General features: G+C 39.8%; 1 protein-coding gene across 5 annotated transcripts in view; it reads right to left on the bottom strand.

The window, feature by feature from the left end:
• Positions 1 to 27,857, bottom strand: part of LOC105249853 (cysteine-rich motor neuron 1 protein) — a 254,936-nt gene that overhangs the window by 94,155 nt on the left and 132,924 nt on the right. For all 5 annotated transcript variants that reach the window (XM_025409056.1, XM_025409057.1, XM_025409058.1 and 2 more), the window contains one exon: positions 1,358 to 1,498. In XM_025409056.1, the coding sequence (XP_025264841.1) occupies positions 1,358 to 1,498 (141 nt within the window). The remainder of the gene's footprint in view (positions 1 to 1,357; positions 1,499 to 27,857) is intronic.

Here is a 27,857-nt window from a genome sequence, read left to right as displayed (position 1 = left end):
AACGCTGGATGGACAATTTCAATGTTATTTATCGCATTTTGACACTCGTAAACATTGCGTAAATAGACGCTGCAATTAGTTCTCTAATTAGCGCAATTAACGTTAATAACGATATCGCTATTTGAGCTGTCCGTAATTTCAATATGACACAACATAATCTGATTTATTGATGAAAAACCGATCGTTAGTGAGGTCGTGCTACTTCAGAAGCAAGAGCGAATAATGTATTGTAATATTGCGGATATTATTAATGATTGAAATAACATATTTTGCAAAGTTACGCCCGATATATTTTATAACAGAACTTTGCTCGTCCGCATATAAAGTTGCTCGATAACTTATGACGCGCGCGTAAAATTTTAGCTATGGTAGATAGGCCCATTGCTAACGATATACTCAACTCGTATAAATCTACCGCGCTGACAAAGTAATCGACGCGTCCTACGGTGAGATACCTGTTTGACAGGAGGCATTATCCTTACACCGCGTATAGGTACGCGTGCTTTATCAACTTTGAAACAAGTTGCCATTGTCCGCGCTTATATCGCGAGAAAAAGGCCTCTTGTGTACAGTTTGCTCGTAAGTTCGCGCCGATAGCAACATTGAAAATGTCAAAGATGAATAGTTCGTCGCGGCATCTCTGTCAAAATCAGCTGATTAACGAGATGGAATAAACGCATTTGGCAATTAGTTATTTGCTAAGTTAAATGTCATGTTTGCGAGATGTGAGATTATATCTCTCTGCGATATCATTTCCGAAGAAATATTTGTTCTCGAGAGCGCTGGCGATTTTTCAAAGTAAACATACACTTTTCCTCTTTTTGGCATTACGTCCTCCGCATTGCGGCATATTGTATTACTTTAACTCGCGACGATTCCAAGTATATTTGAGCGTCGATTAATTTTTTAGAGACGGAAGACACAAACCGTTCCGAGCAAATCTTTCCGATTATTTCCCGAACGTCACGTCTGTCGCGCGTATTTTTATTTTGAGGAGACGTGGCTTAAAGCGCGACGTTAATTCCCGATCAATTTCAATTACGGACAACGGACACGTTGATCGGCGGAAATGTCGTACATGCTCGAGCAGCGTGATCGGCGAACACGGTAATTACAGAGGAAGCATCGCAAGAGAGAGAGGGGGGGAAAGAGTAACATACACCAAAGTCCGTCGGGATAATACGTATCAACGGTCGTTTTCGATCCGTTAATCACGCGTTTCAATTGCACGTCAAAATTAATAACTATTGTATCGAATGGATTGGATACCGGGCGCGCCGCACAAATTAGAAATAGAGGCGAGAGCGAGAGAACGCGAGGTAGGAGTGACATTAATTCAACAGGTTTTCCCTCTTACCTGTCCAGCTGGTGAACCGCGTGCCGCCCGTGGTCCTCTCGTCGTCCTTCCAGTCGCCGTTTTGTCTCGATTCTTTTCCCTCGCCCATCTGCTCCCAATCGCCCCGCGTCGCCGCCGCTGCCGACTCGCCGAACGACGTGCCTGGAATAAATTATTAAATCGTATTACGATCTCTCTCCGTCCTTGCTCTTTTCGCCCCGGTTGCCCCAGGTTTTCGCGCGCGACCACCGCGACGACGGTTTAATTAAAGTGCTCGATCGCAGGCGAAACTGTGGGCGAGAACGTGAATTTCGGCGACATCGAGCCGCCGAAACGTAGCGTGTAAAATTTCGCCGAGAAAGAAAATCGAACCTTTCGTATTATTACGTTGTCGTTTGTACTTTGTAGAAAGAGATGAGATCAATTTATTGTCGGTACTCTCGTAAAAGGATCAAAGAGTTTATGGCGCAAGTTAGCTACCTCTTAAAAACGTTATAAAGATTCTCTACAAGAAAAAAACATCGTAATAAAATGTTGGAAAGAAATTTTTTTTTCACCAAGCCCATTTCAGATAATTTTATAATTCGCGACGGAATTTAAAATAGAAATCTATTTAATTATACATGTCACGTATCTTACTACACACATGAATTTTACCTATTTAAATATTTCCTTTTATTACGAAAAATAAGAAATTTTTATATTATACGAAATTATAAAATTCTATTAAAAATTTTAATTTTTATCTCTTTAATATTATTAATGAATTAATTTATTAATGGTTTAACTAATTTAATTAAAAGTTTAAAGTTTTAATTGCAATTTTATTCTTCATTAATTAAATAGAAAATCATGATAAAAAAATTGCAAACTTTAAAAATTACAATACTTTAAATTAATTCAATTATATGATTTCTTGAAATAAAAAACAAACACAAATTTTATTATTAAATATTAAGAATATAAAAAGAAAAATAAATATACTGTAATCAAAATTAACATTAGTATCGCAAAATTAAAATTAAATTATTATATTGCATGTTGAAGAATTAAAATTTATGTAAAAATAAATATACTGTAATAAAAATTAACATTATTATCGCAAAATTAAAACCAAATTATTACATTGCATGTTGGAGAAATAAAATTTTATAATATTAAAGATTAAAGAAGTGGATTTTTTTAAAAATAAGCATCTATATATATAAACCTGTCGCGAATTATACATGGTTTAAAATGGACTCGAGTCTACAAAATTCGTGTTCGTTTGACGCAACAATTTTGCCAAAAAAAGATAGGCGAAATCGTAAAGTCGAAGCGTATTCTCGTAAAAGTAATCGTCGCGTGTTTCCCAGAACACGCAATCGTGCTTTCAAGTTGACGTAATTAAAAAAGCAGCGTGTGCGCGACTGGCACATGACCTTTACAGAAGGCATGTCGTCGTTTATTATATGTATAATAGACTCTTACACCAAAAGCGTATAACGCGGAAAAGTTCGCAACTTTCCGAGTCCATCCCGCTCGTATAAAAGAGCTCCTGTTTCGTTTGCGCGAAGCGCTTCATAAATTTATGTTTAAACCCGGACCGCGTGTATATATGCGCGAAAGACGTTGGCCGTTTAGATTAATTATTCTGACGGTTATTGCATTAAAACGGGAAAAATTGTGAAAACAATCGACTTTTATCGCAAATAAAATCTGAGCGTTTTACAAAATGTGTAAAAGTCGTATAAAAATATTCTTTGTTTGTTTTTCCTTTTAAAATAATCGCCATGAACGCTAAAATGTCAAAATGACGTGCAATAGGGATGAATATCAAAAATTACTTGTTCCGAAAGGACGCAAACGACGTTCTTTCATTCCGCGTTTCAATGAACACCGGCTTTACACATGTACCGTATTTATCGTCGCCGTACTTTACACGAATGACCTTATATCCACATAACAGAATAACACGCATGGACGATATATCGTGCGTTAAATCGCCGCGAGTGCAATCGAAGCAAGTTGAAATCGAGCGACACGTGGGTTGCATTTCCGTCTGGGCGCAGAACGAGATCGAGATTTATCGAAATGTCTACGTGGTAGAGCCGGGTTAGAATTAATGCAACGTATGCCCTCGAGTCATTCGCGATCGATCTCGCGTGCTTTATTCCTTCTGTCTCTCTCTCTCTCTCTCTCTCTCTCTCGCTCGTTCGCTTGCCCCCATCTCTCGTCTTTCTTCTTTTTTTTTCGTCTACCGCGCATGCATTCGATCGCAACGCGCAATGATTTAACGTCGTTACGCAAGCGATTCAACGATAGCGACCGTGCCTATGTGTAATACCGGCTGCCAATTAGTCGCAACTGGAAATGCCGCTGCGACGAGCGTGGGATATTAATCTCGGCGATCGTAGCTCTCCGAAACTTTATTGCTTCGATACTTTGTTCGAGAGAAAAGCGCGGGGAGAGCGAAAATAGAAAGCTATAAAAGCGATATTATAAATTTGCAATGCAACGATAACGCGATAAGTGATAAGATAAGTGAATCTGGGAGTATGCAAACTATCGACGCAAGCTCAAATTGCGATTCCTAAATCTCGAATTTTAAGTCGAGAGATCTTAACTTTCTTCTCTTAATTTGTAAGCACTTAGAAATTTTAATTTTCTATTCGCCTTTTACGATGATATTCTTACGACTGAGAGATAATACAAGTAGACAACGATAAAAGATTCGTTTTATTAATTAAGAAACTCTATTAGCGAGATGGAAAATTCACAGTCTTATCGCATTCCTGCGAGAAATTCCTCCCATGCGAATGCAAGTGTAACGGCTCTGTTCAAGTGATCCGTGTAATTCGTCATCGATGCGTCACGAGTTTCGAATAAAAATATTCTTCTTTGCTAATGGAGCCGTGGAGATTGACGTTCGAATGGCGATCGATGATATTTTATTTCGATGATTCAGTCGCCGTGGAATTCACCGGTCACGGGGTGGCGAGGCAATTACATTCGACGTGTGCAGCTGTGTATAACGTCCACATGTACACGAGCATTACGCGTTTCGTTTGAGAAAAATACTCGAACGACGACTGCGTCGGAAAGCCGGCGATGCTGTCGGTGGCGAATTTATTTATTCGATAATCAAAGACGCAATCGCGCGACATTGCAACGTGAATTTTCAGCTGACTGGCATCGAAAGGACGGAAATGGATGGCAACGCGAAAAGAAATATCACAGAAATGTACCTCGAATCTGCTGCAAATAATACATCGAAAAGCGATATACACCAAATTTCGAACTTTCCAGCTTAAAACGAGGGACCTCGATTAAAGTGCATCTTTTATCAATAAAACTTATAGAGGTGTATCAAATCCCTATCGATCCGCGGGCTTCGTGTCGCGCATTCGCGAGAAAATAAATTGTTGCATTGGCGTAACGACCAAAGTTTTCTACGAGAAACGGTCTCTTTCTTTTCGATGCCAGTAACCGATGCATTTAAATTCTCTTTAAAATACAGGTTGAGAAATGTCGCTGCAAAGAACGCGTCGCGCAAAATGGTACCAAAACGATGATATTCCAACAAAGTATCAACGTCGGCCAGTCATAAATCTTGGGAATTTCGCGACGAACGGATTCGGAGCGAGGCGATAACGCATCAGCGCGACGGGAAGGCGAGAGGAAATGCAGCGTTTATATAGTCGTCGCGCCTCATCCCGAGCGTTTACACCGAACGCGAAAGAATGCGAGGTCGGAGAGGAGAGATGGGGCGTCTCGCGCGACGAAGGTGAGGCCCCGATCTCGTCAGTCAGCTGAGCAAAGATTGACATCACCGCGCGCCGCGTGCCGCCGCGGTGATTCACGCGCGCGCGTCTCATCGGAAGAAAGTGCTCGACTATGATAGCGCGAAATCATCTCGAGTAGCCCGACTGGCGTGCGGTCCGCAGAATCCGAGTCAATTAAAATACCAGAGTCCACGAGCGGGGATTACGTCGGCTCCCGCTCATATTTGCGTAGCCGATTAGCGCGGCCCGGCGTGGGCGGCCCGCGGATGCGCCGAGTCATCCGCTGAATTTTGGCGCCGACGATTGTTTACGAATGTCGGGCCCATCGCGGGCACCAGGTGGTGCGACGAATTTTTTCCGCCCGGACACGAACGCGTGCACGGAGCAACATCGTAAACTTTGTTTACTCGTGTTAAATATAATTTCGAATGCAAACACTAGTTGTGTGTACCTAACTGTCAATTCTCGACTCCCCGTTTCGTTTCGACTTCGCAAATTCCAAGACTGAACAAAAATATTGTATATATATATGAGATTTAATATGAATGTTTGATCCGAGAGCTCTCGATTCTTTATCAATTATATACGCCGTCTCTTATCGTCGTAATTTTTCTCGAGATCGCGAGCGGCAATCGGTAATAAATTCCGTCGACGGCGCGATTTATTTCGCATCGCTGTTTACTCGCTCGCTGCTGCAACGCTCGCGCAGCCACAAACGGCAATATTTTGAGCAGGCTCCAGGTTGTTTAGTGCAACTGCGCAAATACAGCGCCGTAACCGCGATATTAAATGCAAATTAAACACTTACGACGCGCGAAGGTTCGAGGAAAGTCATCGCGGACTCGCCGCGGCTTATCGCATAAATAATTGGTGTCATCGCGTCCCGTGATTTATTCGGTTAATTCGCGTGACGTATATATTATCGCACGTTTTCCGCGTGCGATACGTTCGCATTCGCGGCCTAGATCTAGATTCGTATCGCATAACACATTAGCGAATGGCAAACGGGATGTTTCTACGTTCGATGCATAAACAGACGCGGGAAGCACAGTAAATATTTTGCGCCGATAAATATCATTAAAATCTCCGTATGTTCGAAATAAAAGGTGTTTTGAAATCGCGGCTCACAGAGATCGCGAGTAAATTTAATTTCAAACATTATTCCCTTTAAATTATTCCTGCAGCCATTGTGATAATACGAGATAATGACGCATCCGCATCGAGAGTCGTTGTAATACAAGCAAACGTGCTGTTTGTATTCTTTGCAAATTTTTGTACTCTCTTCCAACATTCACTTTTCAATAACGAAATAACCGTCGAAACGATCGTTCATATATATTATCACTGCATCACTGCGGCAAATAATCACTTGTGAGATGTTTTCAGTCATAAATATAATACTGCAAAAATCAGCAAAATCTCACTGAAATCAGTTAATGGCTGTTTCAATCAGTAATAGAGATGTAAATAAAAAAAAACAAAATGTTTTTTTTCTCCATAAAATATGATTTTTTGGAAAAAACAACGTTTCATTTTTTCAAAACTTTGTTTTTTTTTTTCAGATATTTAATTTCTTTATATTTTGGTCATTGCAAGTTGACTTTTCATTATTTTTCATTTTGCAAATGACCAATTTGAATTAACGATCACTGTTTTAATAAATATGGATCGCATTTCAATTACATATATAATTACTATTTTCAATTAGATAAATTCTTCAAAAACAAATGAAAATTGAACTTGAATAAATTGTCTTTATTATAAATGCAAAATCACAATTTTTAAAAATGTATCTTAGTTACTATTTTAATATGAAAATTTAAGTGTTTATATTTTTAATTTATTTTCTTCTTCAAAAGAAATTTTAATATATTAATAATTTTTACAATCAAAGTGATATCAAACACATAATTCAGGTAATTTTCAATATACAATAAAAATTTTTATCATCACAATTTTTATATCATAATCAATGATAGCTTCGCTACAACTCAGTTTAAGAGAATACTTTTACAAATTCGTGATTCTTTAAATTGATCAATTTACTTACAAACGGTTTTTTCGAATCCCAAGTTACAGAGCGTTCATTGGACTAATCAAAATTTAAATACCTTTATCTACATTTTCGTGCTATGTGAAAAAGGAGAATCAGAGCGATCAAAATCAGATTTAATGCAGCGTTTTCCATGCGTCTCTTGAACTAATAGGCTACGCTATACGGCTACGGACATCCTTTGCGATGACTTTTGTATTTAAACTCCGATTATTAAATTGAGATTCAATCTGTTCTTCTTTGCAGGCGCAATTAATCCAGGAGATAACGTAGGTATCGTGTCCTTTTCGGTATTTTTGAGCCACAGACGCGTTCGCGTTTTCAGTTCGAAAACGATATAAGAGATAACCATGATCGCAGTAAAATATTGCTTACAATCGAGATCCCCTCGCGAGCGTATTTCCGAACATTCGAACACGGATTAAGGGCAATCTGGATTATCGGTACAACCAATAAACGTACAATCGATTATCGGCGCTCCGTATTTATAAGCGCCCTGGCCGTATTAACGTTTAAAGCGTTATAACGTAATAGCGCGTAGCGATATTGAAATTGAAAAAAATATCAATGCACTTGTGTAACTTGTCGATTTACAACTTAAACATTTATCGAAAGCAGTGCCGTATATTATTTCACTCGTGCGTTACAATCTGAATAGAATTAACAAAATGCGAATGGCTCGATCTGATTTTACTGCATCCAATGTTTAATGTTGTCTGCATTATAACGCGAGTGTAAACTCGCCCGAGACGGCGATACACCGTGAAAATAAATAAAGTGCAAGCGCTCGTATATTGTTTCATAATTAAATATAATAAATAATATATGTCTCTCTCGTAACAATAATAGCCAATATATTTAATGTTGATTTGTATAAAGTAAGCGGAAGGATTTATAATTTGCCCGCAGTTTACGCGTTAATCAATGATATTTCTCTGAAAACAACATACAGGTTATAAATATGTATACGCGAACGCGTATTGTAATCGCGCCATTTCGATCCGGCAACTTTGCTCTCCGCTTTCCACAACGGTGAACAAACGATGACGCTTTGATTTCGTCGCGCCGAGCGCGACTGGGATTAATTGAGCGCGGAAATAATGAACAATTCGAGTCGTTTCCGTTTTCGAGAATTTGCGCAGACTGCCGAGCGCTCTAATTTCGAAAGACGATAAGCGCCGAGACGCCCTTCCCAAAACGAGCCGAGCGATTTGCTCGGGCCACGTTCGAGAAGTCTCGCCGTCGATAAATCAGAACGATTAGCTTCGGGGCCGGGCAAAGTTAGAGGTGTACGAGCCGGTTCTACGTGTCGGTGCATACGCGCAAAATACGTTTTATTGCCCGTGCAATCTAGGTAAAACGCCATTCGGAGACGCGGCCTGCGATTTTTCGTCTCGCCCTCGCAATACGAATATATCGCGCGCCGCGTGCTTGGAATTCCTTTACGAAGGATGCGCACCGTTCCGTACGAGAAAACGATCGCTTGTCCTCTATCGAGAAGGATCGCGCCGACGCGCTGTCACGATCAAAGATATTTCGGCGAAAGATTGGCTTCGCTACCTTAACATAGCACAGCTTCGCGCAGCTGTAGAACGTGCTCTTCAGAATGTATCGAATCCATCGGCGAGGAATCCGAGTCATCGAAGATAGTAAAATGCGTCATTAGCTAATTTTAAGCGAGCGATTATAGTATCATATGAACGCAGACAATTCTTAAACCGTCTTCGACAAGATAAATAAACGGTTTTATTTAAACAAAAAATAAAAAAATAATATTTTTGACACATCATGTTTAGATGTTTACACATTACTTGTCATCATCTCAAAATTGCGCGTAAATAATAAATTCTTCCGCTTAGTTTATAAATCAACATATTGATTATTATTGTTACGCGAGAGAGGCATTATTATTTACATTATTTATTATATTTAATTATATAAATAATGCACGATCGCTCGCACTTGATTTATTTTCGCGTATGCCATTTCGGGCCATTTTTGACGCTCGCGTAGAGCTGTTTCGAATCTTAAATATTATTGCGACGGAGTTCCGACGCCAGAAATATAACTGCGCACGATTCCCAATTTCATCTCGGGCAATAGGCAACTAAGCAAAGTCTCGCTCGTGACGGCTGTCCCCGTTCTATTTTAATCGCGCCAACCTGTTCGATCGCCACATTTCCTCTCGCGGCCTCGTACGGTCTAGTTCTGCTCTCCGTAAATTAACTCTCAAACAAAGAATAACCTCGAGCCATCGATATTGCATAGCGCATCGATCAGCGCAATTACCGATAAAATAATATCCCCCGCAGGAAGCATCCTTATACGAGAGCTCAGCGGAATTGCGAGAATCGATTGGAATAAAACCCGCTTAAATAAAAATAAAAATAAAAGTAAAATCCGCTTACTGGCGCGCTCTATTTATATCAATGATGGAGGCTACCTGTTCGATTGGAACGGTAGCTCGCGACACAAATCTAATGCCATAGAATCCGAGAGACGCCGACATAATTCGACGACGACACGTCGTTTCTTCCGAGAAAAATGATACTCAAAATGAAAGCGATAAATCATCTTAATGTCGCTCCGCTTCACATTCCTACGACGGAGTAAGCTCCTATCTATCGAAATATAAAGATGTCGGATGGGCGCAAGAATAATACAATAAATAAATAAGCATACGTCCGACAAGCGTGTCGCGCGATGAAAAACACGCCGACCGCCCGTAAGCCGTTCATAAATCAAGTTATCGCCGCCGCAGCTTCGAACGGCACGGTTATCGCGCTCGAAAACATTTTCATGATGCGTAAATTATCGACGCGCATTGATTATTGCGGCCGCGTTTCGCGATACACGCGCGAAAAATCGCGCTCCCTCGCGTGCGTTTGTCACGAATCATCACATGTTAGGGACGATGAATGAATCAGCGCGCGAGCGAGCGAGAGCCCGAGTCACGCATGTGCGTGCGCGAGGATGAATGAATGGGCTCGAGACGCGCGTATTTCGGCGAGTGCGTCACGCGGTCGCGCCCGACACTCGGATGGAATGTGCATCGGGATGCGCATCGCCTGCGGAAACAAAATCCGACGAGTCGATTCGTTCGTTTCGTTTCACACGCAATTTTAAATTGCCGCACATTCTTCGTACGAATCATCCAAATATAAATGACGAGCAGAAACGTTTCTCCTCGTTTCTCGTTGTTTGTGATTTACGTTCCATATCTTCGGGATTGCGTTTCCTATTGTTTCGAACAAACTCACTTTTACCCGTTATATTTTTGATAATAATAAATTATTGCATTTTCGATTATTTATCATCCAATATTTTTAGCTCTCTCTCTCTCTCTCTCAATCATCACGGAAATATAATCGCGTAAATTTATTTGTATCAATAATGTTATGATTTTATTTTTTGATTAATGAATTTTAGAATCTTAAATTTATGTGTTTATATATTTATTACAAGTTATAAATTTATATATTTTTTCACAACGAGCTATACGATATGAAGAAAAAAAGAAATGCATGTTCCTTTATATAAGAATAAGAAAACCGCATGGAAACTGGAAAAATAAGATATTGAAGAAAAAATCCATTCTTGTCACAGAACAAAATATCGTTTATAAAACACCTCGTGCATCCAATACATACGTAGAAATATAAATATATAACAATTCGTACTTTTATAAAAATGATATAAATCTGTGTTCGTGTTTTATATATTTAAAAGGTAAAAATATGTTAAAGATATATATTGTTTAAAAATATATACTATAATATATATAATTTTAGTTTACACACACATACGCATATTTTATCCTCTTTAACTTTATATTGGCACAATCATTTCGATGTCGAGAGCACCACTCCTTTTTTCAGCCAATCCCTTTTTATCGTTTCGAAATCCCTTGGTATCGTCGAAAATCGCATCCTGCAAGCTTCCGCAACCCCTTGGAACTCATTCCATGGAACAGTGTGCATAAAATGGTCCTACATTCGTGAAACAGTACGATCGTTTCTCGCGCGCTTTACCCGCTTTTCCGTTTGCTCCCCTTTGTCTCTTTTTTTTCTCGCTTGCCAATTGTTGCCTGTCTCCCTTACATCGTTTCTTTCTTATTTTCATTTGCACGTAGCTGAACCGATTTACTTTGGGAATGAGCGTGAAAACGATTGCACGTATACGTCTAATTAACGAGACGAGATAAATTTGATGCGGTTGATTTTCCAAAAGGGCAGATTTGCATCGCAATTGAATCTACTTTTTGTTCATCTATTCAATCATATATTATTTTATATCGCTAAATAATTATTCTTAAATAAATTACAATTTAAATTCTAAAAATCCATCATTTAATCTGTGAGTTTTTTTGATGAAACTTTTTGTTGAAATTACATCGCCGAATTACATGAACAAAAATTTGTTGTCCTGGAGATTAATCGATTGAAAATGATCCTGTTGTATAGCGGAGTTCTTTTATGCACAACAATCGCTCGAATATTACGTTTAAAGTAACGCGAAACGTGGATCACAATGAAGCGGATTGATAAACGGTTGATCGAGTGGAACCTCTCGGTGCAGAAAATTAACAAAAAAATAGGGAAAATGTGAAAAGCCCCGAAGCGAAAGTTTTGGCCGACGCGGGAATTCGAATTCAGAGATGGATTTTTACCTTGACGTAGCGCCATGCGTCAAATGTCAGGCTCGATATTTTCATGTTTATAGAATGAGTGGATTGTATGCGCCGCGGACAGGTTTATCGGTTGTTAAAAAACAAGGGGAAAACAAACATCGGATTGTACGATATTGCATGCCTCGGCAATCGATTGCTCGATCCCGATCGTCAATCGTATCGTTGATATCGTATCATTGATATTTGCGTCGAGTGGATTTTCATCATTTCCTGTCGACAGGCGCGTTGTTTTTATAGCCTCAATTATGTTAATTATACCGATTATACCTTCATTATACTTTCATGTAAGAAAACAATTACCATGTCAGAAAAATCTCAATGATTATAATAGAATTATCCTCTCTTAAAACCATAGCCCGTTCAACCGGTACGTATCTGCTTTTAATCAACTTGACTGGCGTGAAGAATGTCGCGGCTTGACAGCGTAATACCGCGCATAAATCGCGACATACGCAGTTCTAAGACCTTGCACACGTCCACGCAAGGTGACACATGCAAGCGTACGAACGAAAATAAGTTGCAAAGTAATTAAACGAGATAATCGAGTTGCGTAAAAATCGATCGACGCTGAGGCGTGTCTAAAAACGCTCCTTTTATGACACGAATCACGAGAAGGAGCACACGGCACTTTTCTAAATTAATAGCACCATCGCGTAGTAAAAATTCATGGCGGGGCGAACTGCTCGTGAAAGGGCTCGTCGCACCTTTTAAGAGGGTTTCGCGCTCCGTCGCGTTTGCATACGGTGACGATGAAACGAACGAATGGACCAACGAACGTTGCTCTCATTCGAGCGAGGCAAAATAAAGTGGCAGTTTGCCAGAGAGCGCGCAAATTCGCTCTTGCACTCGCAAGAATTCAATTTTCATACTTTTAGCACGCGGATTTCGATAATGCGTAGGTCGACCATCGATCGAAGCGATTTTCGACAGAGTCTTTTCTATTTTTTTTTCGCGAAAATGCCTGCGAAAATAAAATCATCGTAACTTTTGGATTTGAAAAAAAGAGACGATAAACCGCGAAGAGAGCGCAGAACGAATGCGATAATTGCACTTTATCGTTCCAATCTCACAATTGTTATAAATATTTTACGAGAAGGTTAATAAGTGATATCGTTAAATTATGTAAATATATGTGAGAAATGATTTATATGCAATACATAAATATATAAAATAGGGAAAGTCAAATATAATATATATATATATATATATATATATATATATATATATATATATTATGTTTGACTTTCCTCTCTCTATTTCATATCTCAAACTATGGCGGAGAAGAGGAAGGAGGGAGAGTGTGTATGCTTTTCATGAATAATTTATCCCAATATGATAGACATATCTACGTAATTACAGCAGTCATTATTATTATGAATGTTTTAAAGCAATAATTATCATTTATGTATTTGTCATGCAACAATAAAACGATAGCATAATCGTCATGATTTTCTCCGCTCGATGGTTTCAATTTAACACGAGTCGATATCGGATTTTCGGGCAACATATCACACGCTGCATACAGCGTGTGACAGCGCGATCTGCACGCGAGAATGAACCTCATATTTCGCGACGGTGATTCTGACGGGAAAATTGTGGACACAGTCCACAGTTTTGATTTTCCTCGGGCGCGATACAGTCCGCAAAAGGTATATATCTTTCCCACGTGACAGTCCCCCTTTACACACGTATCGGACGAGTACCTCCCGCAACATCATCGATCATGCGACGAATCATACGCCGAGATGTCGTCTCTCGCGCCAACGATATTCGATCATGCGGACGGGAAACTCTCAGACGAGATATAATTCTCGCCTAAATTTTCCTTTTTCAGTTGTTTAACGTTCGCTTTCCTCAACGCATGCTCCTCGTTTAACATCGTTGCGATCTCTAACGACGAAATTATATGTTCGTGGGGCATTAGAACTCGTATCATTACCGGATAAGTCGGGTCCGGTATAAGCGGATAATTATCACGTATACCGCGGAGTTCGTTAAAAACCGATAAGAGAATAATAACAGTCCTAAGGCTGAGAAATTTGCGCGAGAACGCTTAGGTAAGCGGGTCGGTACGTTTTTTACGGCAGTCCCAGTTGAGAGAATCAAATAGCTTTCTATACAGAAAGGCATACGTATATATCTCGAGCTCGAATGGATTTCTATCCTTATCCCATCAAGATTGCCGGCTCGTTCGTCCTCGCCTCATGCAAAAGTCCCGCACCAAGTCACGCGATAAGAACATCGAGGCGCCTAATCGCCCGCGAGATCTAAAACTCCGGTAATTGAGGAAAGAATCCGGAATTGCCTCCGTGCTTGCGGTGGAACGTTGCGCAATCCGGTTTAAAGCCAATCCTCGTGTGTGTTTGTCGCGTCTGCGCGACCAATGCAATATCATCAAGCGTATGTCGTAATCGCGGTTCGCGACGTTGCAATTAAAAATAGTATACGCGTATAATGCACATAAGCGGGCGATTTAACGCGCCTATCGAGAGCGTGTGTCCGGTTAAAAATAAATAAATTTATGCCCCCTGTCGCGCTTTGACACGCGCCCGCAAGATATAAATATAACTGACGGACTTGAACGAATTGAATTTCATAAAAAACGAAGCGATTCACTCGCAAGCAACTTTTCGCAAACACGATAAAATTATAAGAAGCTTAATATTTTGTTTTCACGACATAGTTTTAAAGTTATTATAAATTTCAGAAACTTAAGTTTTAGAGAGCGTGGTCTGGCGTTTTAGTTAGCTTAAGTAATAATATTTTCGTACCATTTTACAATATGTTTTATGTGCGAGTTTAACCTTCTCTCCTTCTCTCTTTATACATATTTAATATCGATCGTCATGAGCCCCATTAAAATTTCAATTTGTAATCAGAAAAATTAATTTGCTAATAATTAAATTCGTATCATGAATTTAAAAAGAGTTGAAACGTTATGCATTTTGAAAAAAGCAAAATTGGAAAATATTTCTATCGAAAGATATTGGAATACCAGAAATTTTTATACAAAGTGAATTTCTAATATCACTAAAAATTGTAGGGAAATATTTGTTACTCGGCGTCATATTATCGAGACTCGAATGAAAACGTGCGTTAGCGTAAATTCGATTGCGCAATATACGAGCATCGTTGCATTTTTCACGATTAAATACGAGTCGGTAAGCAAGTGCGCGGCGGATCGCATTAATGCATTTTATTACGCGAATCGCGATAAACCGTTATTGCGCTTTTCAAACCGAGCCATCTGGCAAACTCGACAACTCGAGCCGCACGACCTAGACATATAATTATTATTATACCGGTTAGATCATTAGGTATGATTTAACTGTATAAGCCGCAACGACGAACTTCAACGACAAAATGGCCTTGGAGCAAAATTCATTTTCTGGCTATCGTTTTTTCTTGAAAAAATAACCGTTGCTTTTTGTTGAAACAATTAAAAACGATAAAATCACCGTTTAAATCTAAACATTTTTGGAATATATGATTTTCCTGTGCAAAGTATACACGAGTTTAAAATATTGCTGACGTACATACGCCATAAAATTATTTGTTTTCCACTTTTCGTTCAAACTCGACCGTAAAGACACAAGTATTTGGAGATTGATATTAATGTACGTTCATGTAGTAGTATGTTATCCGATACGTTGCAGAAATCGCCATATATTTCGTTTTAAGTTTTATAAAAATGTGCCCCAGTTTTTATTCTACGCAAGTACAATACAACTTTTTTATGCTCGCTCTTCTCTTCCTTCTGAAAGTGACATAACGCTGCAAATCGGGCTGCCGCGGGCGAATTTTATTTCTGCTTGCGAATTTCTGTTTTATTTTCGGTCCGCCGACGAACTATCGGCGATCAAGATCTACCTTTTTCTTGTTTTTTTCAGGTTTTCATTTTTTTTACCGAGCACCCGACATGTATCATTCAAACGCAATGACGCGACTGATTTAATTAAAAAGTCACGTTGCCGGTATAATTTCATCGGAAATCGATGATCGCGATTGCGAGCGACGCTTGTGAAAAATTATATGCTTTCCATTCGTTTCATCTCTCTCTCTCTCTCTCTCTCTCTCTCTCTCTCTCTCTCTCTCTCTCTCTCTCTCTCTTGGCATTTTTCTAGCATTCGTTTGGCAAATCCCGCACGTCGTTATATCGTGCAACGACGTCCAGTGAAATCGTTGGGATTCCATTGAGCTCGCCCCGTCAGATTATTGGAAGGGAATAGAACTGTAGCGGTTGCATAACACAGCAGAGGAATTCGCGGGATACGTTCCGTGGATGCGCTCGCAATTTTCATGCTGTTCGCGAATACGAAGTGCGCTCTCTCTCTCTCTCTCTCTCTTTCTCGCTCTCTCTCTCGACGCAAGAATTTTTTAAAATCCCGTCTCGGTTATCGACAAGCGCACCTTCTGATAATCATTACGCGCTCCTCTGCGCATTTTTAATAGTCTCGTCCACTTTATAATTTCCTGAATTGGCTCTTTCAGCCGATTATTGCGAGAAACATTTACACACGAAATTGCATTTATTTTTCATTTTCAAGTTACAACCATAGTTATAATCGAAAATCTGCAAAAATCAGATAATTCCATTACTGAGAAAATCAATACATTTATGAAACGAAGAGCTTGTAATCATCATCAAATACAATGAATAAATCAATCTTTGTATTTTATATTTTTAAAAATTATTTTTCTAAAAAATACAAGTAGTCTATTTAATTAGTGCGGATTCGAGAAGAACGGAAAATCAGGGGAAGAAACATCATTGCGAAAGCCACTTTTTGGAACAAGCCATCATCGATTCCCCTTAAAAAACATGTGCCAATTACGACGAATGAAAAACACAGAGAGAGAGAGAGAGACAGAGAAAGAGAGGATGGAGAAATCCTTGAAAAGACGGAATGACAAAGAGTTAAATCTATCGATCCCCCGGTTGACTTCCGCCCGGGGAAAGCCGACAGTTTCCCTAAGTATCTAATAGTCGGATTAAACTCGGCTTCGTCGAGGAGAACCGAAGCATTAAAAGCTACGTAGATATAGGTAGGCATGGGTATCAAGATTCAAAGAAGGAAGTGCATCGAAAATCGATTGCCATTTAAACGGCCGTTGTCGATTCTCGTCTGCTTAAATATAATATAATATACTTTCCATGAAGGATGACGCTGGCGTTGACGTTAAAAATGACGCTCTGGTTGAGTGCACCAAATGAGCACGGCGATCTCCATAAATCCAATAGCAATTCTACTCACTTCGTATGACTGGTTATCTACGTTATTTTCGTAAAAAAATTGTGCACGATTAAGAAAAAATTAATTTTGTGCAAAATTATCTTGTTCGAGTCTTGCATGTAGCACCATGAAAGTAGCAAATAATATAAATATGATAGGAGTTCGTTTTAAATATTAAAGATGTTTAACACAGTGAAATCTTAAAAGGAAAATAAAGAATGTGAATTTTTCTGTTCATGAAAATTTACATCTATAAAAAATTAACGAATTTTAAGCAAAAAGACGAAAATTTAAATTGTTCTCTATTTCACCAAGAGAGGAGAATGAAATTAATCTTCCATTTGTAAAAATTTGTTTTGAAATTTAACAACTGAGTAAAATCCAAAAAATGATTTTAATTATTATGTTACAATATAATGTACTACAATATGTTTACTTGATTTAAATAATTTACTAATGTCAGAGTTTCAAGGAAAACCGCACGATTCCATTTTCAACAGATTCAACCTCGATTTCTCTCGAAAAAAAATTTCCGCGAATAAAGAAATTTTTTCGCTCCAGAGCGATAGCAGGATCTATAAGGTGCACAAATTCCCACAGTGCCTGCTCTCGGAATTGAGCGAGATACACAAGCATCGAAACAAATTCCTGCTGGAAATCGTCCATTTGCGGTTAGTTAAGAGGCCATCTTAAATGTATGTTAAAAGTACTTCTCTCTACGTGCTTGCCCGAGGAGGAGCAAAACCCACGCGGGTACGAGTGTAAAAAGTCGATCAATCGCAATGCGAGAGGATGCCGATATGTTTCTCGGCATTGACGTACATCACGCAGTTGCCGCTATTCCAGTACGCTCTATCAGAGAGAGGAAAAAAAAAAGGAAAAAGAGATAAAGTTACAATTTATTTACTAATTCCACGACACGACTATCCGCAGCGTGATCGTGCAATCTCCCATCGAACATTTCCTATTGCAAGTTTTTTGTACACGAGTATGAGCTTTCCGAGCTATTCCGCATCACGCGCAACGTCATTGACGGTATCAGTTTGATACACTACGACTGCTCGAAATCATATTAATTGAAGTTTCCAAGTGAGCACCAACATCAATCCTATCTCGGGAGGACGATTCTCCGCTCCCGGAGACGAGTTAACCAATAGCACAATTATTGCGACGAAAACGACGACGGTGCCGGTTTGTGCGCGCGTTCTCCTCTCAAATGGAAAGCTACCAATCTGTGAGTTAATTACGACCAGAGACGATGAAGTCCCACGATTGCTCGTTAAAGCTTTTGATAGACGGATTAAATCCCCGACGCGCGCGCGGTTTAAAGACCTCTCCGCCAAAAGGTGCAACAGAAATAATCCCGGGATACGGGAAAGCCGATTCGGGAAATGGAGCTAAATAATACCGATTATTTTTTACGCACGCATGCGATGACAGGTCGATACGGACGCTCTTATACTTTTATCGCGACCGAGTTTCTTTGCCCGCGTGTCTGCCACGAAATAAAAAAAAAAAAAAAACGATATCCGCCCCCGGCGACAATTTAATTAGTTGCGCGCTGTTTAGCTCGTCGTCCTCTTTCTCCTCGACCCCCGCGGCGCCATTTCTGTCATAAACATTCGCGTCGTTACAGACATTATATACGCGCGCGTCCGAACTTGGCGCTAATTAATTACACGGCTTTATATGCACGGAGGGCGCATCATAAATATGGAAATGTCGGCTCTTGGTCGATTGACGCGTAATCGATAGTCGCGCAACGGATACTTTAATGCCGTATTAATAACATTGATGCAGATGCTTATCACGTGTATATATTGTGCTCTTAAAACTCTACGGGATATTCTTCCCTCGATCAATCTTCTAACGCAATATCGATAGCTCGCTCGAGTATATCTCGCGCATATCATTACTCACGTATACCGCCAAAATTAACCGCAAAATCACTATCCTGCCAAACCAATATCATGAACCGAAATTCAATAGCGCGACAAAGGGCTCGTATAAAATTCGCATTCGCCCAAATAGATTGCTTTGATCTACCTAACATCAAAGCTCTTAACCGTACTTCATTAAATAAATTATGTACAACGCAACATTGATATCTTTCATTAATAAATGAAGGGGCGCGAAATATCCATCAAATATTCCGTTTTGAGATTTCGATTTTAATTTTTGATCGCTCTTGCAATTTATCTTCGACATCACGTGTCATTCATCAATATAGAAAAGATGTTTATACAAAAAAAAAATCAATATTGCCATCATAATTTAGAACAGTCGGGCACATTAGCTGAGAATGTTTAGTAAGTTTCAATCACCTGCATTTTTGTCTTTGCGAAAATCTTGAGTGTTTCAGCAGAAACGTACCATATTAAAATAATATAATATACTTTATTTTTAGAGCATTTCATTTCGCAAAAGAGTCATAAATATATTGTTTACCTTTCCACTTTTCATGATGTAAGCTTTCGTAAAGATACGCTTAATATATTGTTTCCTGCTTAAAATAATATCCTTTATTTTTAAAGTATCTCGTTTCGCAAACGTTATAAAAGTGATCAATATATTTTGTTCACCTCTTCACTTCTCACGATGTAAGCTTTTAGATTGTAAAAATACGCTTAATATATTATTTTCTATTTTCGAATCGTCTGTGAACTTATTATATCAAGTGATTCTCTTCTCTCACATTCATTAAAAATATAATAATTGTAACTTAATTAGTCATTAATTGAAAGCACCGGCTTTAATAAGGAATGAAAACCTTATCGAGACGTACGAAGAAAATGTACTACAAAGATAATGCTAAAATAATTTTTCCGTTTTTCACACGATAAAAGCACGGCCAATCTGCTAATGTTGATCAACTAATTAAAGCTTCACTGACAAGCACGAGCAGACTTTCAACCATAAAAAAATGCTCTTTTTCTTTATTGCACAGCTCATTATTTCATGAAAAAAGATGACGGAGATAAATAACTCATCAAGAATTAATACATTGTATAATATGTATACACAACGATACCACAATAAAGGCAGAGCCTAGCAAAGTGCGCCCACAAAGGCACAATAATCTGTCCCATTACGTCAAAATTTCATCTTTATTAAAATGACCTCGTAAACGCCCTATAATTTAACGACATAAAACGATGTAACAGCATAAAAAGCCACGTTCCTGAGAATCTTTTGTCGTCAAATTACGTTGAATTTTCATCACACGGCGATAAATCTCTCGAGCAAGTCTGAAAATATATTTTTCGGGAGAAATTACAAAAAATGAAAATATAAAAAGTGAATGAAAATGAGACGTCTTTTTTCCCCATTGCAATTTGTCTCCAAGTGGACGACAAAACGCGTCCAACTCGCGAAATACTCAGAAAAATTGTGCATCTTCCGAGAAGACTCGCGGTTGGGTCCTGACAACTTGAATAATTGCAATTCTTCGGTGATAATCGATTCAAGTTTCGTAGACGCGATAAATACCGGACCGCGGCATAAGCTAATGTGTGGCCTGGCGCAACAACGCTACATTCTGGGCGAGTCATATTTATGACTGCAAGTAATTTCCACGAACTGCAATTACAACTTCCAAGTTTGCGAACGTTGAGATATGTGGCCTTATGAGATACCATGAACCGTATTGGAAGTATAATGGGATTACTAGCATCGCGCGAGCTCGCATCCGCGGGGGCGAGAAATTAGAAACACGTTGGGCATCCAGCCGAGCGGAATCCGATAGCGGAAATCGCCATTCTAACGCTGATGTTCCACGCTCGAGCGGATTTATCGGCTCGAGGTAAGGCCATGCCGTGATGTAAACACTCGAGTAGAGACGATTTATCTCGAGCGCGATTAAAATTCGACAAGTCGCAACACTGTGGCATCTCATTACATTAATTGGCGAAGTTTCGCGAGCAACAAGTCTGAAAAAGCTCCTCCTCTCTTATCGGTGGATCGTTGCTTTAATTATCTTCGGCGTACAAAGCAGCCATTTCGGCTGCATCCCCGAAGCATACGCAAAGTTTTCGCGATCGCTCTCGAGTCTCGGGAAAGAAAATCTCTCCGTAGCTTCATCCCTGCGCAAATTGATGCGAAAATAACAAAACGTGCAAGTTGTTACGTCATGCATAATGAGTACCAACGAAGCCGGAGAGGAAGTACAACGCTTTCGTGAATGTTGCCGGTAATACTTTACAATGGGCGCGGAGAATGTCTTTCATCTCCGTTTCTCCGTAGCCGTGCGCGACATCCTACTCTCAAAGCTCTTTTATCATCTGAAGAGTATCTAGTTAGCTCGTTGCGTCGTCGCGTAAACATTCTGCTTCTACTTGGAGAGGAAAAAAAGAAAGGCTGCCTGAAAGCTCGAGAGGGAAAGAGAGAAAAAAAAAGATCGAATTCGCTCGAGAGTAAAGTTAGTTGATGGTAAAACGAACTCGTTTACGGAATTATAGGCAACCAGTTTTTTTTTACAGACGCGAAAAGAGAAGTAATGTTGTAAAGTGAAGGTAAGCGAAGCGCAAGAGATTATAGATCAACTTAAACGGTGGCATGTTTCCAGAAACACGCTTCGACGCCTAGTAACAGTTAATTTATGCAATTTCCGTCATTCCATTCGTATGAAAAATTAAAATTAAGATATATAATTAATCAATAAGAAATATATATATATATATATAGAGAGAGAGAAAGATTGGACTTTGTTTGTTTAAAGTAGCAAATTTATAATACTTTGCGCAATACTTTTTGCTACCGTATATTGAAAATAATTAACTCAATGTACTTTCATTTCGGTATATAAATAATTGTTTATTTCAATTAAATTAATGAAAACTTCATTGATGTTATTTTCTCTTATAGAAGATTCCTCTAAGAACCTTTTAATAAAGACCAGACAGAAGTTCTCTCAATCCATCACAAGATTGCTAGATGCAAAGAAGTTTACAAATACTAAATAATTTCCTCTGCGCTTCTCGCAAATTCTACAAAATAAGCCTTATCGTATCTTCTCTTATTTAAATTGAAAATCGTTATTTTATTTTTCTGGCAAAAATTATTCACAAGATAAGGAGAAGACGTATAAAATATTATAATATCTCCGTGCACGAGAAAAAGTCGCGCGAAATTTATTCGCCGAGGTAATCCACATGAGTTTAATATTGCTTTCTTGTCGTTTCCTCTTTCCTATCGCATCGTATATGCAGCCTATCAAACCGAACACGTCCCCGCAACTGCCTAATCTCCGATTTATCCCCGACGCGCAACAGATTTACCGTGATAATAACGCCGTCGCCGAGAAAAGATGCGATCCCGAAGAAAGGCGCGCCCAAATCGAATTCCAGAAACCGGATATGGAAGCGACAACAGTGCGGAGATGTCTTTCCGGGGTCTCTCCGGCCCGGGTTTCTCCGCGAAAGTTCAAGGAAGTGGCTTTCGATGAAGGAATAAAACTTTCGCAGCGTCGATTCCAAGGGACCGACGAGACAGGCTTGTTAAAGCCAGATCAGTCCTCGCGCCATACATTCCCTTCCCCCTCTCCTCTGTGCCTCCTTTTTCCCTTGGCCAAGTTTGCCCGGTCTTTTATTAACGCTAGACCAGTGGAGTTTCCGCTTCGGACTTTTCATCTCCCTTTTCAGCGCCCTTCCATCAGCCATTGGAAAACTTCGGAGCGTGTGATGAACTATTCGAAATTGCGATACAGCGCAAACATTCAAGCTGATAAGTTATCGGTTTCTGTTAATTTATTCCAAAATCGGGACATGCTGTTTGAAATGGAAACAGCTGTGAGAGACGCTTGTGTGCCAACATAATTAACAATTAAAACTGAAATGCCGATGTAAATAATAATCAAAGCAATCGGAGCAAAAATCAAGTTAAAGATCACAATGTTTACTTCATTACCACTTTCAGCGAGAAACGCCGGCGAAATTCCTTTCCTTTACCTTTCAGGTAAAATGTTGACACAAGCGATATCCGGTTGTCTTTCTTACAATCTCTCAATTTGTACTCAAAACGTACAGATATTTCCTCTCTTAACGAAGATGAATTGAAGATAGCGTCAAAGTGATGTCGGTGAATGGTACAGTCAGGAATAAACCGTGACACAGATTTCGACTAATTAAGCTCGATCACATCGAGTGGCTCCGACAATCGGATAAAGCGCTGAAACGGATCGATTGTTGAAAAGCCGAAAATAATAAAAATACGAGCAGATTTGTCAACTGTTAAAAAAAAAATTCTAATAACAAGGAACGGCACGTAGCGCAGTTGTGATTTTAATCGGCACGGCTACCGGAAATACGCTGGGGAGACACTGGAAAATGTAGCGGAACGACGCAGAAACGGCGAGTTACGCTTGAACGTAAAAATAGAGCCGCGAGACTTTAACGAGCACCGAAAATATATGACAACACGAGGGCTTAGTCCGAGAATATTGCGTCGCATCGAAAACGGCTATGCATTTATTTATTCGTGCATTAACTCGCCGTTTTGCTCTTCTCTTTCTCTTTAGCAAAACAACGCAGCAAAACAATTACATCACTTTAAGTGTCGTCGACTCGACCTTACGAGACGCGCGACAACGATTACCTTCGGAAATTTTCTATCGGATTTCTTTTTTAATTTAAACAATGATTTAATTTTCGTTCGATTATAAACTAGAGGATTAATCACGCAGTAATAACATACTTTTACAATTTTAATCGAGTCATTACTATGGATATATATAAAATGCCAAAGAGAGAAAAATAGCACATGTCATTCCGGATCATGAGTTATTTTTTTCGGGAAAATGCGCGTATGTTTATTCTCCGTCAGAGAATCGCGAGAAACACACCGGCTTTTCTGAGTTGATAAATTGAAAATACAATATATAATACGCAAGTAATTTCGACATGCAGAATAATTGACGTCCGTCGACGCCAGTTTGCGTCGATTTCGCGAGAGGAGAACGCAGACGAAGAGAACGCACAGACCCAAGAGGGGGGGGAGGGGAGGGGGAGGATATAGGTTTGCTGCACGTTTCGCTTGGCATCTATTTCCGTCCGGCATGCTCGCGTAACCACCCGTTTTAATCGCGCGGCCATTAATAGACATCGCATACGTACGTATGTACGCCACAAGTGCTCGGAGCCGATCAGCTGAGCTAGATTTTACCTTGCGAGAGGCCGCCGCCACGTTTTCAAACGTCACCGTTACACGCCTCGCAGTCGGAGTTTCTACTATAATATCGATGGCATCAGCGCGAAAATATTAAAACACGCGGCTGACGCAGCTCTCCGATGGCGTTTGCTCCGTTTAAACATTATCTTAATGTTGTATGGAAATGTCAAAATCCGAAACAAAAAAAGTAATATATATATATATATACTTTAGCAAGTTTTTCTGTCAAGTTCTTTGTTAATATTCAGTAATTAATATACCTATTAATTATTGAAATATATAATTAATACATCTATTAATTGTACTAATTATACAACTATTTTCATTAAAAATATAATTACTACATTTACAGTAAAAAGTGCCTGGAGCTATCGCTTACTTTGAATTTTTCTTAGCAATTAAACGGCCGTGGTAATGCTAATATTTTTTCTCTCTCCGTGTATTTTCGCAAAGAAAGTTTTTGATGGCGCAAGAAGCACTTATTCATAATTAAGTCAATGCTTACACAGAAAACGGAACGACGCCAAGTTAGATCGGCGAATTTATCGAATGTGAATCGCTTTATCGCGCGGCTCTCGGTAAATTTGATGACGATCGATCGGTCGATCGCGCGAGGCTCTTGTCAAACAATGCGATAAGTGTTATATTTCGTGCTCTAACTCTCGAAGTATGCAATAGATTTACAATTATCGAAGGAGGAATCCATTAAGATAACCATAGTTATCAGACTGCCGTGGAATTACTTTCGGATTAGTCTGACGCCCGCCGGAATTACACGAGACTTCGTAATCCGAACAGTATCCAAAGTATCAGGAGTATACTAGACGGATAGCCCGATGCAAGAAGGTAAGCAGACCGAGACTCGATCGGTTCTCTTCAATTAAGTTTGTACGCGCTGAGGAGAATTGCGTCCCTGTCGAGACAGTTGTCGGCTCCTCTCAAGTATATATTCGGTGCTAAATTAAACAATGTAAAGTAAAGAAATACCTCCCTTTTCATCAAACTGCGATATACGCGCGTTTTATAAAATATTTAATTTACGAAACATATTTAAAATGTATTTATCCAAGAAAGAGAGAAAAAATTTCTGTTCTTTCATAATCTTTTTCAGTCTCAATTTTTCACTGGCATAAACGCTAAAACATTCATAGACTGGAAGGAAATTTGCATAACAATAATGTATAACATTATTTACAAGGCACTTGGGAATTTTGAGGCGAAAAATAGCGAAGAAAGAGAAGCGTGAATCAATGATGACTTTAACGGCACGCGAGTCTCGCTTCATCGAAGCGACGTAGCAGCCCGGGGTTCCATAAAGAGAGAGATGAGCAGAATTCGGTATTAGCTACGGCGGCAGCACCGCTTTTTGTGTCGCGGCTAATGACGTCTGGCGTACATAAGCCGTAACCATCGATGAGAATAATCCCGTCTGAACCGCCCTCGTCGCCTTTTTCCGAGCCACGCACGTCAAGGAGGAGAGAAGGGACCGCCGTGTAGAAAATCCGAGATTAGTCCAAGATCGGGATGAAAAACGCACGTTTCTCACACCAGAGACGCGACGACGAATAGGAGCTGACGCCATTATCAGCATTGATCTTGAAAAAGAATAGTTTCCAAATGCGCTCCTCTTCTCGCGGCGTCGCATTATTTTCTCCTTCTGAATAAGTTGTCCGCTATAAAGAACGCTCAGGAGAACCATAAGGATCCACGAGGAGAGATAGACACGTGGAAAAGTAGGAAAAACGAAGAAATGGAAGGAAACATATTTTTCCTCGACGTCAAATCGCGGTTATATAGTTCTCGCATCGATTACAAAACAAACTCCTCGCGAACGACGATCGTAAAACGTTGACGGAAGATGATTCTCTCGCGCGACTCGCTCTCGTTTTACTCGCCTCTTTTCCTCCTTTTTCAAAATATTATGCATGGAAATTAATCCGCTCGCGCAAATAAATTTCACAACACACTTCGATCAAGGTAATTTATCTTCCGTATACGTGCGAAACCGCAGGCGGCGGAATTTTGCTCGGGCGCGACGCGAGTCGACGGGGTTAATCAACTTTTCCCGACGCTATTAACGGGAACCGTGTTGCCGTAGCGATATACAGCGGGCGATAATCCGTCCGTACATTAGCTTCGTTAACGACAACGATAGCCCTGCCGCTCTGCGCCAATCTCTCCTACCTCCAATCGTCGATCAAAAATAAACGGTCCGTCGCGCGCCCCGATAACGTCAATTACAATGGCAGGGAAGCCGGATGTGCCGCCTGTCACCATAGGTTTCCCGCGTTTAACGAACGTATTAACGCGAACCCCTGTCTATCGATCTACCCATCCGTCTGTCCCGCTCTTCCTCTCTCTCTCTCTCTTCATCGCGGATAAATATTTAACCAACCGTGATTTGCGCAAAACGACAGGCGGCGTCCGCGGAAACGAACGGCCTCGATCGCGTTCCAATGTTGCGGTCCTGAAAGCAAACAACCGTGTAACGCTCGAGATTATATGTGCATTCGCAAACGGAGATTAAGCCGGAAAAAGGATGCGTGATGAAACATTGCGCTGTTCGTTTCACCAGCTTACGGTTCGGATTCGATCGCGCTAGTTTTCGTCCCTTTCCCCTTTCCACGTTCGATGCTTCGATTTCATATTTTAGTATCGCAGAATTTTTCCTGATTTTTTTTCGCGCGACACGGATTTTTGTCTCCCGGTCGACTATCTATGTCGAAAAAAAAAAAAACAGAGCCGATAGGCCGATAGCCAATATAGTCGTTACGAGAACGCGCATTTTTAATAACGTTCCCGAAATGTTTTGGAAATGCAATCCTCCGGTCATTTACTTTCACCGGCATCGGCGAAACTGTCGACGATCGTTGTTTATCATCGCCGCGATGACTTTACAAGCGTTTGTTCGGCGACAAACACAAAGAAGTATTTCCTCGAATGTAATTAGAGAAATTGCAGTTGGAATATAAACGACAAAGAAGACAAACGACGAATCACCGGAGTATCCCATCGGCGGGGACGAGATACGCCTGGCCTCGTTTCTTCAATATTTGCAACGCGCGACTATTCTATTCTCTCTCTCTCTTTCTCTCTCTCTTTTTATTCTCGTCCTTTTCTCTTCCGGAAATGTAGTAGCGAGCAGTGCGTCTGCTGTCAGTTCATTTTAATCTCGCAGTCGCATCTGTGTCCGGCAATTAAATGTTAAATTTATATGTACAAGAATGGTTAAGAGAAAGAAATCCGTTACTATCGCGCATTAATCTCCTGGAAATGCAAAACGCTGTAAACTTGCATCTAGAAACGTGACTAATTGGCCGAATGAATCGTTCTAATTACCTGGCGCGATTATGCAATAAATAACTTTAGTTCATCTGGAATTCTATCGCGGAGCGCCATCCCTGATTTGAATAAAAAAAGCATGCACAATATATACCGTAATTTATTTTATTTAATTTAATTTTTCTACCTTTTACGACCAACGATACGAGCGCATAAATTTCGCGACGCGGAAAATATTCTATCGATTTTTTCATCGCATTTTTGCCAAAATTTATTTTATTCCGCGCATTGCCGGCGATTATATGAAACAATAAATTACATCACGGCAAAAAAG

The sequence above is a fragment of the Camponotus floridanus genome, unplaced genomic scaffold, assembly GCF_003227725.1.
Source record: "Camponotus floridanus strain SB8 unplaced genomic scaffold, Cflo_v7.5 scaffold24, whole genome shotgun sequence".
Lineage (NCBI taxonomy): Eukaryota > Metazoa > Arthropoda > Insecta > Hymenoptera > Formicidae > Camponotus > Camponotus floridanus.
The sequence above is the reverse complement of the archived record's forward strand: the minus strand, read 5'-3'. Positions and strand labels throughout refer to the sequence as shown.